This window comes from Crinia signifera, chromosome 4 (genome assembly GCF_055691185.1).
Source record: "Crinia signifera chromosome 4, ASM5569118v1, whole genome shotgun sequence".
Classification (NCBI taxonomy): Eukaryota; Metazoa; Chordata; class Amphibia; order Anura; family Myobatrachidae; genus Crinia; species Crinia signifera.
In genome coordinates, this window is record NC_139220.1 from 201,463,679 (window position 1) to 201,485,981 (window position 22,303).

At 40.3% G+C, this 22,303-nt stretch overlaps 1 protein-coding gene across 40 annotated transcripts in view; it reads left to right on the forward strand.

Annotated features, from left to right (window-relative positions):
- CELF2 (CUGBP Elav-like family member 2) overlaps positions 1-22,303 on the forward strand; it is a 448,556-nt gene that overhangs the window by 84,701 nt on the left and 341,552 nt on the right. For 27 of the 40 annotated variants that reach the window (XM_083183415.1, XM_083183416.1, XM_083183444.1 and 24 more), the window contains exon 2: positions 15,329-15,385. The exons of the other annotated variants lie outside the window; for them this stretch is intronic. In XM_083183415.1, coding sequence (XP_083039541.1) covers positions 15,329-15,385 — 57 coding nt within the window. The remainder of the gene's footprint in view (positions 1-15,328; positions 15,386-22,303) is intronic. 40 annotated transcript variants of the gene reach the window in all.

Sequence of the window (22,303 nt, forward strand, 5' to 3'; positions counted from 1 at the left end):
TGGCATAATATGTAAGGGGCATTACCATGTGCGGCATATTGTGCAATAGGCATTACAGTGTGCATAATCCCCTGTCCCACAAAGCCATGCCCTCAATTTTTGCGGAGCGCCTTCGACACGCACTGTCCCTTTTTTTGGCTGTTGGAATGTTTTGCACTGTGGGGCATAATTTGCATTAAGGGTGGCATTATGTGGTCCGCATTTTTCTTTTCATGGGTATGTGAGATAGGCCATAAATTTAGAGCTTGCAGGGGGGAGCCGAACACCCTAGCACTCACCCTGGCTGTGACATATGTGGGGAGGGGGGGAGAGGCGGAGAGGAAGAGAGTTTCACCAGCTCACCAGGACCACTTTAAGCACTGCTTATTTCACATGATTATATCAAAGTAAACCTCTTATTATAAGAAACTTTACAAAACATAGTGACCCTCTTCTTTCCTACTCGATTATGTATCCAACTGTTAGAAATGTGGCCTTAATCCCTTTATCTCCTTATTTTGATAAACCACATCTTAAACTTCATGGTGACAAGTAAGATGAATAGTAAAATACATGCACATCACCAGTGCTCTAATCCATTCTGTCAATGTTTGCACATTAATGTCTTTTGCAAACTAAGTTTGCAAACCTTAGTCTATGATTCCATGATAACCAATGGTGCAGAGTAAATCTGTTTCCCTCAAAGGATTTCTGATATACTGAACTTCAAGTGCAGGAGCAACATAATATCTCCTGTGAGATTAAATTAAATTGATTCTTGCTCTTATAAGGTATGTGCTAATCTGCTACATAAGAGAAGGATTTGATTCAATAGTGGCGGCAGACAAAACAAGCTTTTTTAAAAAAAAAGCTACTAAACAAGTTAAGTCAAGCCAGCAAGTCTTCCATTTCAGCTCTCTTATAATGAAATGTTTTTTTGAGGAGTAATATTTACCTGATGTATTGCCCAATACAAGTAAATTATGGGTATATAGGCCTAATTTAGAGTTAACTGCTAATATGAGGATTTGCAAATCACAACTGCACATGTGTACCGTACGCATTGCTCAGATGAGAATTAGCGAAAGAGAGAAATGTAATCCTCTCGTTTGACTAACAGGAAGCCAGCATTTAACGGTTGCCATTTTTATGGGTGTGCCAGAACAAAATTGCTGATATGCCCAGGCATTTTTGAGTAGGGTCTGTGACACCAGAGATGGCCACTTCTACCCTGTCTCAGTCACTGAATAGTGGAAGCCTCAGACCTTCTCACATTTGCACAGACCGTAAAATCCTTTCAATGGTTCGTGAATTCTGTATGGATTTACCAGTGGATGGTGATTAGTGATCCATTTGCAATTCTCTCGCAATTTTTCAAGGGTGGTTACTCTTTCTGTCTGGATGGCTGCTTAATCCTCGCAGTCCACCACAAATTCTCACATTAGCGGTCAAGTCTGAATTAGGCCCACAGATAGTTACAGTATAAAAATAATTTAAAAAAAACTAAATTTGTGATTAGTGAGCATCTATGCTCACTGATCCGTTGGACATTTAGGGAAATGAAGCATGTTAAAAATGTCTGCTTCAGCAATCCCCTCTATGAACGTGAATCAGGATTTTTAAAGCATGTTCTAAATCTCAGTTAACCGAATGTAATTTTCTGGGATTTGGGGGATTTCCCCAATGTATTGTAGATCTATGGGCATCTTAGTGCAACTTTATTATTTTTTTTCGTCAAAATGATCTGTAAACTTATGCTGGGTACACACTGGTCGATTTATATCGGCCATTCAATTGAACAGCACACTGTATATTGCTGGTTTATCAGCTAGTGTGTACAAGCAGTATGTCTGTGAACGACATCGCTCACAGATATATGGCATTGGTTTTGTAGCAGGACTGATGGCTGATATATCTATACAGAACACAGTGCCTGATCAGTTTGCAAATATATTTGCAGATATATATTTAGGTGTTTACCCAGCATATGGCTTACCATACTACCTCTTTAACTGGACACAAAAAGATTGCACAAGTTCTGTGGCTGTCTAAAACCTTGAAGTCAGCCACAGACCCTGTGTAATGAGCACAGATGGAGCCGCTCTCATATGGGTGGCTTCCATCGTGCCATCTGCCAACCTGCGCTATCACCAGCCAGCAAACAGGACATGCGCACATCAGTGATGCTCCTGCTCCCCATTTGGGGCAATGGACGCGCAAGCGTGTAAGATGCTCGTTTTAAGTGATAGTATGGCAAATTGGTCATACTCATGCAAAATATATCTTTAGTGCATTGGTTCCCAAATGCTGTCCTCATGGCACCCATACAGTCCAGGTTTTAGGGATATCCCTGGTTGTGCACAGACTGTATAATCAAAATAACTGAGGTACTAATTAATTCGCCTGTGCCTAACATGGATAACCATAAAACCTGGACTGTTGGGGTGCCTTGAGGACCACATTTGGAAACCACTGCTTTAATAATGCAGTTCTTTTCTACCTCATTAGCCAAGCATTCCAGTTAAATGTAATTTACTGTGTTTTAAAGGTCTTAAAAAATGTCCGTGTTGACAGACGTTCTTAATGAACACACACTGTAAAACTAAAATACAATCTACCTTATAAACAAAGAACTGTAATAACATTCCAAAATATATATCCTGCCAGTGGTTCTTAACCTCACACCTGATCTTTCCCAATACAGTAGGTTATATTTTGTGGATTCCTGTTTGTGGAAGCAGGTTGGATATTGACTGATCCAGCAAACACTCAACTGTGCATCATAGAAGAAATTCACAAAACATGACCTGTTGCAGGTCCAGTACATGAGAACCACTATCTAATACCCCTTTCACATCACAGGGTCGTACATGGGATTGTGGCTCATCCTGGGTCCTCCGCTTTCACATAAAACCCTTCTAATTACCCGACCCTGGTCTATAAATCACCAACCAGGCAATAACCCAGGTCCCAGGTGCGGTGAGAAAGGGGTATATAAGTAAAAGTTATCTTACATGCTGAACTTGTAGTGGATCTTTGAAAGACTTTGTAAGCCCACAGTTGTCTGCTATTAACCATTTCAGATTAATGGTTTTATTAAACCAGATACTAAGGATGGCTTTCTGTCACCATTTTATCACACTGTATAACAATAATGAAGCTTCTTTTCCCCAATGATTATCATTTGCTATCACCATCCGGAAGATCCTTGTTGAATAGACGTCTTTGTGATCTCACCAGAGATTGTTGTCTTTTAAACAAATGGAACCTTACTATCCTCTGGGAATAATACAATGTGACTACAGCTTAAAATCAAATGTCCTTGGTCTTTATTAACTCTCATAAACATGTATTTAGCAATACTGTATATTTGGATTACATTTTATGTAACAAAAACAAAGGAAAAGATAGACTAGAGGACATGACACACAGAATGCCAAATAAAAGCTGTTTACGTCTTTATTCCGCAGTACAAAGTGAAATTTAAATTATAGGTTGCAAAAGAGACAAAAAGTCAACAAGTAATAATAGGCATGTAGCACTGAATGCAGGATGCATGTATGACAGATCTTGTCATTGACCCTGTGAGAAGGGTAAAAGGATGACTAGTTAGTTAGTATAGTGGTATCAGTATGAATAGAGATGTGTAAAGCTTGCAGAAGAGTCGGGATGATTCATTACAAAGAACTGATGGCAAACATTCTTTACATTTTTCTTACATGTTTCTAAAGTATAGGAGATTTATAATACCAACCAAAACTAGTCAGTGCTGCGAGATGAATTTCACAGTAGGCTTGCAGTTATTGTTCACTGGACTAGGGTATTAGATAAATAACAATGGTACTGCCTGAGTCTTCAGTCTCTGTCACATTGGCCTGTTGCTTTGCTTTCTTGTCTTTTCCTTTTCAGGATTTCTTTTTGTACAGAACAAAAAAAAACTGTTACATTGAGATTCAATTGGATATGTCTTTACTAGATTGTATTGTTCTAAAGAGAAATATCAATGTTTTATACTTTTTAAAAGCCTCTGGACTTGCAAGGAAATGTCTTTAAGCAAGCGTTTGAACGCTAAAATGTTTTTTTTTTTCTCGCTTTTCTTAAATTCCATTAGATATCTTAGCAGGAATTAGCTTTGTATTGACTTGCTGTGCTGCAGTTGTGTATCAAGTGATGGCTGGAAATTAGAACCTGAAATACTTATGTTTTAAGGGCCTGATTCAGATGATTGGGGAATTTGCAAATCTAGCAATTACCGAATATCTGTGCATGCATATTATAAGCATGAGCCGAACTAGCGACAGAAAAGGTGCATGGATGGTAAACGCAAAGGGGGTCAGAGGTTGCCTTACAGGAAGCTGGTGTTTGGCGGTGTCAGAAAAAATGCAGGCATGCCCAGGCATTTTTACAGGGTAGATCTGTGATGTCAGAGCCGACTCGATCAGTTTGTCTTAGTCGCAGTTTTGTGGAAAAGTCAGAGCTACTCACATTTCCACAGGCTGCAAAAACCTTTTGATAGTTCAGGTATTGCGTATGGATTATGAGAGGAAGACGGTTACCGATACATTCGCAATTCACTTCCAAATTTACACAGTGCGGGTTTTCCTTCTGTCTGGGCTGCCGCTAACCACTCCCAGTAATCAGCATCTTTACACATAAGCAATCAAGTCGGAATCAGGCCTTAAGTTAGGTTAGTATATTTGTGATGGTTAATAAAACTGAATAGAGAACCCCCAATCATTTGTGTTGCTGCAGCTCAAATGTCCTGAGTCATAATGAAAGGTTGTATTTTTAGAATCTCACCAGTAATTTTTCGGTTTTGTCAGTTACACTGACCAAGACTCATTCCTGATCTTCCTGTCAATCATTTTACAATTGTGGAATAAGGGTTGTGTCAATGGGGCTATTCATGCTGGCACTTTTCCATTTGGAGAACTCAATTACTACCCTACTGTCACATTACTCTACAGTGTGTCGGCACAGGAACAAGTTTATTCTATTAATGCTAGAGCTTTTTCAGCTGGAAAGGGACTAACGTTAAAAGTGCTTTTTTGACACCAATGAAATTGCCAGTCATCGCAAATAGATTGGATATTTTGACTTTACAATGACAATTTATTTTAATAGTAGTAAAAGGGAATATACTGTAGCATTGTACGACATAGTTTTGTGTCAGGAACTATGTTTTAGCAAATACATTGGTTGATACTGTATATAAATGGATTGCTTATATTATATGTATTAAAATAGTTATTAGCATTAAGTTTCCAAAACTGAATTAAATTATATTTACAGCTATGTGCAATAGGATGAAATGGCAATGTCACCTTGATATTATTTTTTTTACACCTCTTTTGCTAATGGTGCTAATAATACTGTAATTTAGAAACAAACTGTAAACTGGGTCGATCCTATTGGGTGCAAATGATTCGCACTCACAAATCATCACATCACAGGACACACTTCATGGCGGACTAAATTTGCTTAAAGGTGCTCACACCTCCATAGTGGTGTGAGCAATTTTAAGTGAATTCGGCCTTGCGAAGGGTGCGAGATAGTCTTAATTTGGGTGCCATTTTCAGCATTTAAACAGCATCCGAACAGCAATTCGCACCCTTCGGCACTAATAGGATCGACCCCAGTGTGTGGTAAAGGAAAAAAAAATAGTTGGTATGCCAGTGTATTGCCCGGGAAAGTACACATAGGGGAAAATTCAAATGTATTCCCACTAGATGGCGCACGACTGAGCAATTCAGTTGTTGCTCTGTTTAGTTAGTCACCAACCTCCTGAGGTGGCAAGCAGAAAGGTGCAAAACTCTATGGTTTGGGTGTCATAATCAGGTTCTCAGATGGATTTAGCTGCTATCTGCTGCTAATCCAGGTCTAATTGGGCATGGCTAGTGTGATAACTAATGCTCATTGGAAACCGTTGCATTATCGCAGCAGTTAATACAGTTGGCTCAGCCTCTTCTGTTACAGTTGACGCTAATCACAAGTGTAGGAAAAAATGTCAGTTCTTAGAAAACTGGGCGAACTTCTCAGACAGGTGCCATCTCTTTTGCCCCGATGGATTGCACCTGAATGAGGAGGGGGCAGAGGTGCTCGGGGGTAGAATGGTGGGAAGGCTTGAGTAGATTTTAAACTAAGCGGGTGGGGGGAGTGTAGAATAAGAAACCTTAACCCAATAAATGAGTGTAGAATAGAGGGCAAAGACAGCTACATTGCGGAGGAACAAGGTATACAAAAGGTGTATGAGAGACACGCAGCCAAATACAAATATTGTCCATGATACTGATTTATCATTTCAGGAACCTCCTGCAACTGTAACAGGTAACACAACAAGGGTAAAGGAAAAACAACATCTCAAATGCCTTTATCTAAATGCTAGGTGTTTAACTGGTAAAATGAGGGAACTAGAGACCCTAGTTTTGAAGGAAGATTTTGGTGGATGGGAGGTTTACATAGAAGGTTATAGTCTGTTTGGAAAAAATAGAATAGATAGAAGGGGAGGGTGGGTATGTTTATATGGTAAACTTTCCTTGAAACCATATATAAGGGTAGACATATATGAGAGCACAATGGAGTCAGTAGAATCGGTATGGGTAGAAATCACAGGTAATATTAAAGGGGCTAAAAAACTTATAATAAGGTCTTGTGCTTTTTAGTGCAATGTCAATTATTTTATTGACAAGTGTTTTGCTAAATCTTAGGAGGTGTGAAGTGTTCTGGAAATTGTTACTCATATGTTCCAAATTTGGATTAATGTTAATTATGTGGTAAGATCTCTGGGCAAATATCTTTTCTATATTGTTTTTAAATGTCTGCTACATCTAATGTGATAGTGTATACTGTAAGGGGTTGGGCACGAAATCACAGCATTCAGAATCCCAATGGTCAGAATGCCAACAGCAGTATCCTGATGTCAAAATCCAGATGGATCCAAGTAATTATATTAACTGTACCTAACCCTACTTGCGAACTTACCCTATCCATCCATTCCACAGCATAACCCTCCCCCTAGTCTCTAACCCTATCCCTAACCCCTGTACTTAACCTCGGGATCGGTCAGGATGCTGATTGCTGGGATCCTGACCGCATCCTCTGTAACGTACTGTTTGTTATTTGTTTTCGTAATATGCATTTGTGCATACACACATACATTTGAGCATTGTCTGTGCAGTGCTAGTTGTGTAGTAAATGTGGCATAGTAGTTTTCTGTCCCCTGCATTACAGCTGCATTAGGTTATAATGAATATGATGTCTGTATACCATGTCAGTTCCTGCAAACTGTTTTTACAGTAAGAAACATCTTCAGAGATACAGGAATATAAACCTGAACAGTATCATTTTCTGTTGGGTGTTCAGTAAGTGCCAAAGGACTCATTAATCTTGATTATTTCACATAATAGATAACTTCACAAATCATATTTTATTCCTATCCATGCACATAAAGATAACAGACTTCTAATAGACTGTCATGGGAGACCAAAAGAAAGGCGTTTCATAAATATAAAACTGACACAGCACAAGACAAATATTTAGAAGCAATGATGTATTGTGTTTAACATGGGGAATCGTGCAGAAAAAACAGTGGCGGATGTTAATAAACTAACTAAGAAGGTCCTTTCTATGAAACTGTTTATAAATATTGTAACAAACTGATTTAGTAGAAATAAATATATTTTTAATTAAAATATTAAAGAGGCTGTAAGAAGAGCAGTACAACTACATAGAATAAGCCATGGGGGGGCGCTATCCACTATTTGGCAAGGTTCTGTATTCTAAAGGTGCCAAGGTAGTTGTACTAATGTGCTTAGCTCTAGTATCAGATGCTGTGTGTTCACTAGCAACATGGGACCTAGTAAGACTAAGACAAGGAGTACTTAGCTGTTCACTGCTGTGGTGCACTTTAGGGGTCATTCTAGTTTACTCAGAAGGGGCTGAATTCAGCCCCGTTCCAAGGTTCTGGGATCTGCGCATGGTCTCTCATGCGCATGTGCAGCTCCCCTTTGCGCTTGGCTTTGGCGACTTGCATAGTCGCAAAGCCATTCGCAGGCTGTGGTGGGCAGCGCCGGGGTTGGAGATCACCCATGGGAACGATCAGCATTTTATGGGCGTCCCTATGAAAACGCTGGCTATTCCCATGGGTGAGTGGGCGGGACGATGTCTGCCTGGGGCGGGCGGGTGACATAACAGGACATCAGCCGCCAGCCCCAGTTTATCCTGTAGCTCGCAAATGGAAGTAATTTCTCACTGACTTTTATTTGTGAAGCTAGGAGAAATCATTTACTGGTTGGCGACCATCGAGGGATTTCTCCTGCAGTGGAAACATGTGAGGGGATGTGTCTCTGTTCACACACTTCCCCTTGCATTTGTAACAAGGGTATTTGGTGGGTGGAGGGTGGTGGGGGGTGGGGTGTACCGGCGGAGCGGAGTCTCGGTAAGCTGCGATGTTCGCTAATGGACTAGCAATACTTCAAGTAATAGGCTAAGCTGACTATACATTAGAGTGATTTGGGCACTTTTCATCCTATTCTGATGGATCGGGCCAAGAAATCAGATGAAAAGTGTCAATTCATATATGTTTCAGGTCTGATTTCGATCTGATGTACGGTCCCATGCAAATCGGATTGGATCCAGAGATCGCAAGGACTACACTATAGATTTATCAGATAGCACAGCCCTTGCTGGGTTCACATACGATACATTATATGCAAAAGGTCCGCATACTATACTATGCCTAGAGATGGGTTATTCCCAAACGAAGCAGATCTTTTGAGCGGATCCCATAAAAGAGTGAGTGAGCCAGCGATCCCAGAATGGTGATCCGTCATTCTTTTACTTTCAGTTTCATTTTTAATTACAATGCATTTGCCTGATCTCAGCACTGCCACCTGTGGCAGCTGAGATGTACTAACTCTGGAGACTGAGTACAGTGCTGCTACTATAAGTGAAAGAAAGAATAACAAGGCTGCTGCTGCTAGGGATGGCCATCGGTGCAGACGCCATCGATGGTTGCCATTGATGGCGATTCTGCACCCAGTCATCGATCAGTGTTTTTACTCGGTCATCTATGTTCTTATTTGTTCAGCTCACTGTTTAAAAAAAAAGTTTTAAAAAAATGGCAATATATGATTGCAAAACAAATTATGCTTCGTTATTATCAAATTGACCCTTTTTTGAAAGCGAGTAGATGATCCATCTAAAAGATCTGAATCTTTTCACGAGTTGCTCGCTCGATCCCAGCTCTTCTTAGTTGCCCCTTTTGCCCATCTCTAATTCTGCTGCCTGGGAAGCACACACCTCTATGTGATGCAGTCAAATGAAGCAATGTTTATTCCTGCAATATTCTGCACTGTCTCATCACTGACGCTTAACTGAATCCACAGAAAGTTCAGCTCTCTGCTCTAACTGTGGGTGCAGCAAACACTTTATCCCATTGTTCTGAACATTTATGGTGGAAGCTATAGATTAATGTGCGTAACCTGCACATATACCAAGTGGGGAATAGGGCTTATAATTGAATAGCTCCTTACATGAATGTCTGGGGCTACAAGTACTTTTCCATTTGTGATAATTGGCATGGCTAATTGAATCTGGACCGTAATCGGTGTATGGAAGCTTTCTGTTAATGGGTAAAACAATATTTGTAGCAAGAATGATGATAATAATAATAATAATAATAATAATAATAATAATAATAATAAATGTCACTTGAGGGAAAATGTATACAACAATTTAACAGTTCACCAAAATACCTAAACTATAGATAATATCCTTTTCTCCACCAATCCAGTTTTTATGGTTTACTATAAAGAACACAATTTACTGTAAGTTTGGGTATTTCCAGTACCAGACTGCATCGCACAACTCAGAGCCAGTGAATGGCATTAGCAGTAATTTCTTAATCTGTCAGGGAATTAACGTGCCATTGCCAATAGATGCAAAGTGATATGCAGTCACTTGTAATTGTCCTTCAGTTGCTATGCATCAATTGTGTGCGTGAAACGCTGTATTGGGAATGGCAAACTGACTTTGAAAGCCTGTTATGGTCACTGTCAGTCATTCGGATGAAATCTGCCTCCCTGTTGCCATTTTACTCTTCCACAAAGTGTTGATTAAAATATATCACAACTATTTTGCTCTTTCAGGCTTAGATAATGTGTGAATCCCAAAGGAAAATTCACACCTCTGTGTGAATGAAAAAGAAAAGCAGGTGTTTTTTCACATACAAATTTGCTTTTTTAACCTGCGCCCTGAAGGCTTCAACGCGTTTTATACCTGGCTTCTGCTCTAAATACTGCCTCATGTACTGCCTCATCAAATGGATTGTGATCTTTCTTATAGAACATTCATTGTTAATTAAATCTGCCATCAAATAATATCTGATGTGTTAATATCAGTCCATTAAGGCATTTGTAATGGGATGTCTTTTGTACTCACCTTTCAGCAGTCCAGCATCCGCTACGGCAGCACTGCGGAATCACTGCAAAAATGGCCTAGCACCATTGGCTTATTAACAATGGGTGCAGTGTGTGCCGTGCACACCGGCCTCTGACCAAGGGGGCCCAGTGGCATTCACCCTGCACCCAGCATCTAGCTGACAGTGTTTAATTACTTGTACATTTTGGTAAAAGAAATAAATATCTGGGGGAATAAGGAGCCTTACTGCATCAACGCGTCGTTTGAGTATGCCCCCACCACACACAGCTCATCAATTGATCTACTCACCAGGCTTTCACTGGCCCGTGTTTGGCCCCATTTTTCCATCACTACGGGGTCAGCATTGTGTAATCTGCTGGCCATGCCCCCAGCCCCTCTGCCTCTCTGAGTAGACTCTGCGTGCATACCCACATTGTCTCTTCCCCACTCTGCAGCGCCTGGCAGGGTTGACTCCCAACTGCACACACCGCGGGACACTACAGTTCATTAATCCATGGAGATGTCGCATATGAAACCTTTCCCCTGGGCCCCTCTATTCTGCATACCCACAATTCCCACAAACTACACTTAGACTACATGCGGACACCCTGCTATTAACCTGTTCTACACTTTCAGCCACAAGTGGGAATATGACCGCTTTGCATGCAATTATGAATAGCCGGTAGATCCATGGATTTATGAGATGATTCAGACTTGCTCGCTAGGCTACAAATAGAAAATAAGGGGGCATGCTGCACTTTCTTTGAAATTTGTAAATATAAATAATTAAATGTGCAACAAAAAGTAATAATAACATAAATTTCAAGAGTTAAAACGAATGCATTTAATCAACTATAACATAATAAAAAGTTGCATTGAAATGTGCGTTCTAGTCACCGTCACTAGTGTTTGGGTAAAGTCCTGTTTTTATGGAGCCAGACTGTCCGAGCTGGTGTTTAGAAAAGGGGGTCTCTCTCTGTGTTTGGGAGCATCCAGGTCCCCTAAATGCGAGCTGTTGGCAAGGTGGCTTTCCTTTGTTGAGATGGCAGTAGGCTGTGCGATGTCAGCAGGCTGAATATGACTGTCTCCCATGATGCCAATTTTCCATAGAGGTAGCTCAATTATTTATATTTAGAAATTTCAAAGAAAGCGCAGCATATCCCCTTATTTTCTATTTGTTACCTACCAGGGGACTGACAACCCCCACAATTTGCTGCTGCTTGGGTGTAGCATCTCAGTCACCAATCGCCTCTCACACAGTGGTGTAGCTATAGCTCTGCAGCCCCCGCGGTGGCGGGGAGGAGCAGAGAACATGTGGGCGCCAGGGGTCTGCGGGGCTATAGCTACCACTTACCTGCTGCTGTTTGGTGCCCAGTGCCCTGCCGTCACGGTCCCGTCTATCCCGGCGCCGGCTCCTGCTGCTATAATGAAAATGGACACTTAGAAAATGGCTGCCCCCATAGTGCAGACAGTTTTCTGTGTGCACTATGGGGGCAGCCATTTTCTAGGAGTCCGTTTTCATTATAGCAGCAGGAGCCGGCGCTGTGAGAGACGGGACTGTGACCACAGATGCGGGGAGGGAGGGAGGGCGCCGAGGAGAGGGAGGGGAGGGTGGCGCCGAACAAGCTGCGGCGGGGGGGGGGGAATTAGGTAGTTACTCCACTGCTCTCACAGATAACTTGTTCCCTCTGTTTGCTAGGCTGCATGTATACGCTGCCAGCTGCCCTGCCGAACATCCACCCCCATGGTGCCTTAATCCGCTTCTTCGCATGGGAGTGGATGTGTACGCTTACACATCCACTCGCATGCTGCTGCACAGAGGAAAAATCATTTGATGATCGCACACCATCAAATCAGTCTGTACTTACTTTTAGCCTGGGCGGAGGTGGCCAAAAAGGGGGCGGGTACTGATGTCATGTCAGCCGCCCCAAGCAGGCATCAACATGCCTGCTGGCATTTCCCTTCTCCCACCGTATGCCCACCCCTTTCCCACCCACCACTGAGCAAACAGTCTGGTGAGTGTGAAAGTCTAAGGGTTTACACATGCGCATATTTGTCCGTGCCCAAACCCCAACCATCGGACAGTGGAGCAAATTTTTCCGCCAGCTAGCGGGACTGAATTGCCCCCTTAGTGTGCATTCTACAAAAGCACATAATATTTGTTTGCAAAACCGACTTTCATTCACTTTTCCCACTGCCAATAATGTGCTGCTTTATACAGCTTGGTGCAATAGTGTGTTAATACTCATTTTGAAAGCATGAGCTTAGAATGAACATTGGTCACATCATTACTAGCAGCAAGCTTTCATGGTGGATTTTGATATATTCCATTAGAAGTAAAAAGATCTCCAAATGCCATAATAGTAAGCTACAGACATAAGGGAACCTCCTGCAATTCAGGTTGTGGAACAGTTTTTCATAATGGGGCAATGCTTTTATTTTCAACAAAGGGATTCAACGATGATGATTATTATGTGTTTGATGAATTTTCTTTATTTTAAATAACAATTGTGTCTTGAGCCTGACATTTTTATTCAGTACAATGGCTAAGTAATTCATTCACTATGAATTGCTGATATTCAGACAACCTTGAACTTTACATAATCATTTTGCACATCTCTCTTAGGTTGCATTTGTCAGAGTACGCTCAATGGCCTCACGACCACTGTACTCCTCCGTAATCTGTACAATAATAGATGACCAGATAGAAACAAAGATGTTACAGAATAAAAAAACAACACAAAAGCGACCAGTTCCTAAGCAACAGCACAAACAATATAAGGAAATAGCTTGCCGGTTAAGGACCAGATGCATTGGAGAATCATTGGGTGCTGGGTGTTCAGTTGTACATGGATCCAGGGAGCTTATACTGCATACCCTGTGTAAAATCCTATATTTACCCCTCCAGAGTCCAGCATCGGCCAGCAGAAGAATCAATGGATAAATGGCACAGCAGACATTGTTTCCAATGATTTGGAGAAGCGCATTAAGGAAGTCACCAATAACGTGGCACTGATGCCATGTTCCTTGAGAGCTACTCATATGACATCTACTGAGAGGAGTGGTGGGGTCCTGCTCAGAGCATACAAGCACTTCCCTCTCTTAAACCATGTCTGAGCAAAGGTGATTGGGAATTACATACAGCATAACGTTATTGAACAAATACTGTAGCTATTTATTATCAGTGAATTCTACTCCAAGCATAATGCAATACTCAGGGGCAAATAGAGCCACACAGGGCCCTGGTAATGAAAAAAGGCAAGGTCTAAAAATAGGGTATGTCCACATCTCCTAGAAAGAATACTGTACAATGTAAAAAATAAATAATTGCGTTGCCGCTTGGGGGGGTACCATTGTAATGGGGGGGGGGGGAGCAGGGAGAAAGCCCGTTTCCTACAGGGCTTGGCCGTCACCATCTTACAAGTGATGTTTGGGAAGATAGCACGTGTGCACTAGAGCATCCGCATTTAGCATTTTTCTATAATGTTCTGCTGCTTTGTTATTAGGACCCTTTTTGTTTTTAGGTACTGTTACTTGTGAACTTAGACAAATGATTATGATGTGGTGAGAATATGATTTGCCAAACTGGAAAGGTTTCCTCTGACAGCTTCTAATAGGTTATATTTTGATACAGTATTTATGTCATGCTGTGAGTAATGCTAACACAGACTTAATAAACATAATGTAAAACTTCAATAGGTCAAAATAAAGAAGTATTGTCAGCACCCGAATGACTGTAAATCCCTGTTGTAACCTTTTCAACATTACAGAAAGAAATCATATGATATGCCTGCATTTGTAATGGTCCCATAGGTGTGTGCAAGGTCTTGGCAAGAAGTATGCATAGCCTAAATTTATGTGCCACAAAGTAATGCTGCCAATTTATATGTAAAGTAATACCCCACAAATGTCCCACATCCTGTCCCAAATTCATATGACACACAGTAATGCCCCAATTCCTAATGACATAAAGTACTTCTGTGCCATAAATTCATATGACACAGGGTAATTACCCCAATTCATTTTAATTTGACTTTAACTGAGCCATAAGGTCATATGACAAACAGTGATGCCCACAAATTATAATATGCCACACATGCGCAGTAATTCATATGATACACAGTAATGCCCACAATTCATATTGCCACACATATGTACCCTATAGGATTATGACACACCGTAATGCCACAAATTAAGGCCTCATACCGTATGCCATAAGAGTCCTTAATTCCCTTTTATACACGGTCAGGTCATACAGACCCTTAATTATGTGCCAGTGTCCTTTTACAAATCAAGAGATCCTTGAAGTCATGCCATATACACCATCAAAACCCAGGCATATCTCCTTGTCTTACTTGTAACTATATATTGTTTAATCCACAGCCGATTTCCAACAATCCAATTATCTGCCAGCCAGCCCTGCTCACATTGCAAACTGTGTGTACTCACTCATGTAACGCTCTGAGGCTGAACACTATCTGTTATTATCAATAGATTGAAATTAAAGAATAATTATTGTTACTCGCAAAATACACCTAAAAATATACGTGAAAGGCTAAAGTCTGTCCTACAAATGAGTGGGCCAGTTCCTAATTTTGCCTTATCTGTACTACACAGAACATCAGGTTGATATATGAAAATTATACTAAACTATACACAATAGGTGTGTGATATTAATTAATGCAGCCTCGACGACACAATATTCTTTTTCTTTTTTGACGTTGCGGCCTTTACCAGCCTGACCGTTTATTTTTGTTTGTTTTTTAACGACTCTATTTATGTATTTTGTAATGAATGTGTTGTTGCATTCTAACTTTCTTGGTAGATATCACTAAAGTGCCTGTTTACTGGTGAATATTTAATACGCTAGTATATTTTTAGATGTAGCTAGAGAAGCATGAAAGTTTAATATCCACTATTTTCATCACAGTTTTCAGGCTGAGAATCTGGAAGAACGGTTGGACCACATAAGAGATGCCTTGATAAGGCAAGTAGGTTGCAAAACACTGTATTAACAATAGAAATCTATCCATTGCAAAGTAATACTGCCATTCTTTTTTCTTGTGTCACAAAGCACTTACATAATTATGATTCAAAACTTTATTATTACAGATACATTAAGTTTTCTCTTAGTAACGATAATTATCTCTGGCATATAGCCTTTTCATTTATATTTATAGAGTATATTCATGTATTTTCAGAGTGCAAGCTGCTTAATTTACATTTTGTATAATAAAATGAGCTACATGAATACATTTAATCAAAGTACACACTGTTCTTTACCGAGATGCCAATTAAATTGTGTGCTGAAATGGCAATGCAGTATATTGTGCCACAATAGGTAGTTATATGACATTAGCAGTTTTAATTGGTACTAAACTCATGGAAAACGTAGACTTAATTGCCTTTAATACAATATAATAGAATACATTCCATACTGTGTACACTTACTATTCAGTCCCTCCTTACCCCATTAAATGGTACTTTCACTTAAGGTGAAAATCATTTATAGGCTTGTACTATACATGCCCTCTTCGGAAGAGGGGTACATACTGCACGATTTTCGTTAAAGACATACACCATAATGACATCTTTAACGACATCATCATGCATATCATTCAGTGTGTACCCACTATGTCAATAACAATGTGTGCTCCCGCAAATAGTTAACAAAAACCTCAATCGTCTGAACAAGCAGTCAAATCGATATAATCAATGACTTCATGTCCAATGGGGTTCCGGGTGACATCACTGAACGATATACTATGCCTGCAGGTCGTTAGTTTCACGATACCAGTGATATCATTAACGATATCGGCGGTTCCGCATGTCCTATAGAATGTACGGGGCATTATTTTGTACTAAAAATGTTGTTGTCTTTTGGGTTTTCTTCTGTGTTTTTAGCTAAATACTATATACATTTTATAGCATAGTGATGTATTCCACGGCAACTTCTCCACTTCTAAAAACCATCACATCAGAGCCCTGTTATACACAGATGCAGACTAAATCGCACACAGATGTGCAAATGTCGCACATCACAGTGGTCTGCATACAACAGCAATATAGTTTGATTACTTCCAGTAGTTTTATTTGTACATTGAGGACGCACCTAAGTCATTGGGGACCTGGTACACCTGAAAGGACTATTGGCCATTGGCCATGTTGACCACATTTTTGCAAATACAGCTGTCTGCTTTTTGAAAATGAATTAAAAATTTGCGATGCAAAGAATGTTTGGGCAGTAAGGCTAATCACAATCTTTATATACACCATTCGCCCCTGAAACATGGAAAAAGCAGCAAGTACAGTATGTTCCTCCCACTTTCTTTCAGCTGGTTTGTAGAGAGTAGACCGCTAAACATTGGTTATCAAAGGGAGTAGAATGTCCTTTTAGTCTCTATTGATGATTGAGGGGAAATGTTTGTGATAATATTAACTTAAAAAAAACGAAATGTAAATGCTGTTTTGCTAAGTTTGTGAAGCCAATACTACAATCTACAATCCATCTCCCCACCCACTGGCACTGTCCGTAAATCCCTCAGTATCACACAAAGCTGAGTCTGGGTATGCCCAGACAAGATTAAATAGAATAGAAACCGAATGGGTTAAGGTTTTCCAGTGTGCTCATGTGAAAAAAAAAAAAAGAATTCTTGATTCCTCATTTGCCCTTTCTGGAAGAGATCTGGCAATAGGGATAAGCTAAAAAACAAAAATCATTACATATTGAAGCAGGTTTGTTTCCATCTGTTGCTTCCGCTAATCGTTGTCTTTGAAGTTTAAACTGAATGCATCTGTCATTGGCATCCTTTTGTGAGACTGGCCAAAAACTAGATAGATGTGTATGTTGTAATCCATCTAAGAGAAAATGAATGCTTTACTGCTTTAGAGGTGATAGCAGTAAAGGACAAAGCTTAAATCTAAGGTTATTTTTAACAAAGGATTTTTCAAACACCCCTTTACCTACACAGGAAACAGCTCCTCAAACTGTCATCACCCCTGTCATGCTTTCTTCAGATCCAGCATCCAGCAGCAATTATTCAACCCCCCCAACACTCTGCTCCCTCCAACCACCAATCACTCAAATCATTTAGCCTTTCTCTTTAAACAATTCTCAGGTCTTAGGAAAATTGACGTTATATTGAACATAGCATCACTGAAATTAATATGGAGCATTGCTCATGAAAAGCTTACAATAGATATCTTATGGTTAACAAACATAAAAAAAAAGGTGAATATTATATTTTTAAATGGAAGCCACAAAATGTCTTCATACAGTGGTATCTATGAAATATTATCTATATAATTTCAGCCATGCCAATGCTTAAATTTAGTTATTTTGGGGTGATATCCTATTACCTGTGATTGCTGATCTTGGGTAATAGGCCCACTCAGTGCTATGTAATTAGCCAAGATAATCTGGTGTGTGTGCCACAATTTATCTGGGATTTTGTTTGCCTGCTTCAGACAAGCAAAGTAAAATCCCAGAAACAGCCCTTATGTGTTTTTGCATCAAAACAAGTCTTTTATTGGGCGATGCAATTAGATAGCCAGAAAAACATTGGCAAAACATCAGGAAACCAGGGTTGCCTACCCTCCCGGAATGGTTGAGAGGGTCCCGAAAATCAGTTCCCCCTCCCGGCCTCCAGGAAAGGTGGGCAACCCTCTGGGCTTCTCCCAGAGAGATTAAAAAAGGCGGCAACTTTGCAGGAAACATACCAACCTGTATCTGCTCCCGAAGTTTTACCGGTGGTAATTGGCAGACTTTCAGATAGGTATGTTACTGGGCAACTTCAAATTCATTTAATTCTATCCTTTATTTGGAGCTGATCCTGATATTGCAGCACGATCAGTATTTCTGTTCAGTGGCCTCATTGCAGTAATTTAACATCACGGTTCACAACAGGGTTAATCTGCTGTGAATGGACCTCATTGTATTTTTTTCCAATATATTTTATTGTATTGTGGCATTAAAATACAGCTTTACAATGAAAATAAACATAGTACATCAAGCTTCGTATAAGAACATGTCCGCCAATGTTATTCTATCCCTTGAATGCAGGGCATAGTAAATAGCTCTCTATTATAGTCCAATGTTAACCATACAATATGATAACATAGTGGTAGAGCTTACCGCTTAGATAGAATTATCCAAGCATGCGCTAAATATTGTATTGCGTTTTGCCATCATCAGTAGAATTAGCAGATACTATAGTCAGATGGACTAACATGACTAGTACTGCTAGAGGGGGTAATAAAATATTAATATTTAAGTAATATTTAAGTTCTGTTCATTCCATTGTATTTTTTTTCTATCCGTATCATGACACACTCAATGAACTTTGCTTTGCAATATTTTGGTGATATAATACTAACAAAATGAATAAATGCTCATTAGAGATTTTTCTTGCTGTTAATTATAATTTGATATGCTTTTAATTAACTTTGATAAAATAATTGTAGATACAAAAAAAAGACTTTATTAATCTCAAAATTTGCACATTTTGAGGTTGTGGGACACAACCTCTGTACTCTGTATTAAGGCAGTCGCTGTAATCTTCCTCTACTCAATCATTGAGAGAAGTGTAAAAAAGAAATGGAAGAGATTATAAATAATTTAAACCACATATATAATAATCTAAATTAAGGACTTCATTATCATGGATAGAGAAGTTCATGTCATATACATATTTATAATGGGTTTAGGGTGTGGTGTGTACTCAGGTCCTGCTCCCAAAGTGCACTTACCTTGTGCAGGCAAATGGGACCCTTTTCCACCATGGAGCCATCCCTCTGACCTATTCGAGAAGATGGCTCTGGGCATCGGTAGATTGTGTACTTTATTGTGCACCATTTTGATTATCACAGGGAAGGTGGCATCATGGAAGATGAGGGACATGTTTTCTAATGCAAGGTAAGATGGTGAGGGGGTGGGTGCTGCTCAGGGGTGGGGCCTGCTACACTTGAGTCCCCTTGCTCATTAATATGCCCCTAGTTTGTGTGGCATACATTAAACACATCTATATTTTATTATTTTATTTATTTATTAACAGTTTCTTATAAAGTGCAGCATATTCCATTGCGCTTTACAAAAGGAGACAGTGATACAACAAACAGGGTATTTACAGACAGTCAAATGGTAGGAGGGCCCTGCTCGCAGGCTTACAATCTATAGGGAAATAGGCATTGATACATAAGGATAGATACTGTATTCTTTATTGCATCAATTCCACCAGAATGCAAGGTTCCGTGACTGGTTCTGGAATTTGATAAGCTTGCCTGAAGAGATGAGTTTTCAGGGAACGTTTATAGGTTTGGAGACTAGGGGAGAGTCTTATTGTGCTTGGGAGGGCATTCTACAGAGTGGATGCAGCCCTAAGAAAGTCTTGCAATCGGGAATGGGAGCAAGTAATGAGTGTTGATGAGACATGCAGATCTTGTGAGGAGCGTAGAGATCGTGTTGGAAGATACTTTGAGATAAGAGAAGATATGTATGTTGGTGTAGTTTGGTTTATGGCTTTGTTATATTTATCCTTGTAGAATTTAGATACACGTATTCTTTGAAATCATCCCACTTGCTTTTTGAACCCATCGTTTGTAAATGTTTAGTTGAAAAATCTGTCTAGAAATTGCAACTACTTCTTGCAAACATTGTGATGTTTTGTATCTTACAGTTTGAATCAAGAATGATGTCTGCTGCTTTTAAGCTGGGTACAAATCAGATGATATACAAATGACACAATGTTGTCAACAATTTCCCTTAAATTCCTGGACAAATAATGATATAGTGCATACACACTGTGCAATCTTACAAATGACCTAACTATATATCATGCATCATTAGATCATTAATGATATATTCTGTATAATATATATAATCCGAAACATGTGAATATTTTTTTGACCTACAGATGGAGCAGCTCTCATCCTGGCAGGGGATGTCGCTGGCGTCGCCAGCCGCCATCCCCCGCCAGCGCCATGGCGGTGGCGAGAAGGGGACGCGTGCGCACGAATGGCACGCGCGTCCCCTTCCGATGGCACTTCCATCCGTTCTCCCGGGTCCCCGCCAGCTTGCCGGCGGTAACCCGGGGTCCCCGCCGCCTGCCCGCACCCCCCCCAAGCCCCCCTAACCGTCTCCCTGAGGCGGAGACAGACAGGGTTTCCGTTGCGCTGGCGACGGAGACTGAGACGCGCGTGCGCGTGAGACGCACGCGCGTCTCAGTATATTCGCTGGCGAGGCTGCTGGCGGGTCGCCAGAGGGGACGTCCTGGCAACCCGCCAGCAAGGATGAGACCTACTCCATCTGTACCACTGTCTTAATACTGCCTTTTATGCCACTGTAGTATTCTCTTACATTTTATTCTTGTTATCCCACACCATGTGCTGCGCCTCTGCTGTGCACAGCCTGCCAGCCGCGGCCTACACTGTGTGCCCCATGTCCGTGTCCCCCATCAGGATACATCTAGCATATATCTGTACGTGTCCTATATCTGTACTGTTTTACTTGTCTACCTATCTGGCTGGTGCAATCACCATGTGGTGCTGCTGAATGGCTGCCTGGGTGCTGTACAGCTCAGTAAATATACAGTATGTTGTCCATGTCCCTCATTAGAATGCATCTAGTGCATATCTGTATGTCTGATGTATAACTGTGCTGCCATTGTTGCTCGTTCTGACAACCCTTTGTATTACAGTATGTGCATTATTTTTAATGTCTGTAAAGCACCTTGAGTCCTGTTGGAGAAAGTGGGCTATATAAATAAAACTTACTTACTATAAATGTAGGTAGTGCTTATACACTGCGTGATAAACTGAAATCAATGGCAATATCAGATTGAGCTTCATGTACGACCAACCTTAGGAGGCGATGTGAATGATATCAAAGTCTGATGTCTACACAGTTTTAGACATTTGTGGTCCAGCCTATAGTTTTACATAGGAACTACTTCTCATTGCTTGTTCTTTTAGACCAGCTCTGCATTTAGTTTTGTAGTTATATGATTTCCACATTCGCCTTAGCTACAAAATAGATTTCTATACATGAGGAAAACCAAAATTACATAAAACTTATTGTATTTGCTTTAGAGAATAAACATGGTAACTTGAATGTAATTCCTTTTGAGTATGTCTCAATATAATTTCCTTGCCAAAGTATGAATTATCCCCCATACTGTACATATCTTGGCAGGGTTTCAAGATGTGGAGTGTACGATGTAGCTTCTGGCCTCCTAGGAAAGTGTCAAATAAGCAATTCTTTTCAATTATGTTCATATTAAAAAGTGATTTATGTCTTAAATCAGCCAGAAGACCGTACAAGAACACAATTTGTTATTACCTAATAAACATATTTACAGTAAGAAGGGATAGTTATTTTATGTAATATACAGTATATTTATATAGTTACATATCCATACAATATGTGTGTGTGTGGGTGCATATATATAATGCAAATACACAGGGGGTTATTCGAGCTCACTCGCAAAGGCACAAACACGCTCTAATGGACAAAACTATATGCACAGCAGGTGGGGCTGGTGTAACATGTGCAGAGATAGTTAGATTTGGGTGAGGTTTGTACCTCAAACTGTTATCTATATTGTAGTGTAAAAATAAAGCAGCCAGTATTTACTCTGCACAGAAACATTAAATGCACCCAAATCTAACTCTCTCTTTATGTTACATCAGCCCCACCTGCAGTGTATAGGGTTTTGTCCATTAGAGAGTGTTTGTGCCTTTGCGAGTGAACTAGAATAACCCCCACAGTGTGGTTCTTGTAACAAAGCATGCAGGCAAATGTGTGGGTCTGCTTTATTTGCCAGCATGCTTTGTTATGAGTGCCACACTGTAGTTGCTTCATATTATTTCCTCCGGGATTGTGTGCACCATACAAGTTGTGTAAGAGTCT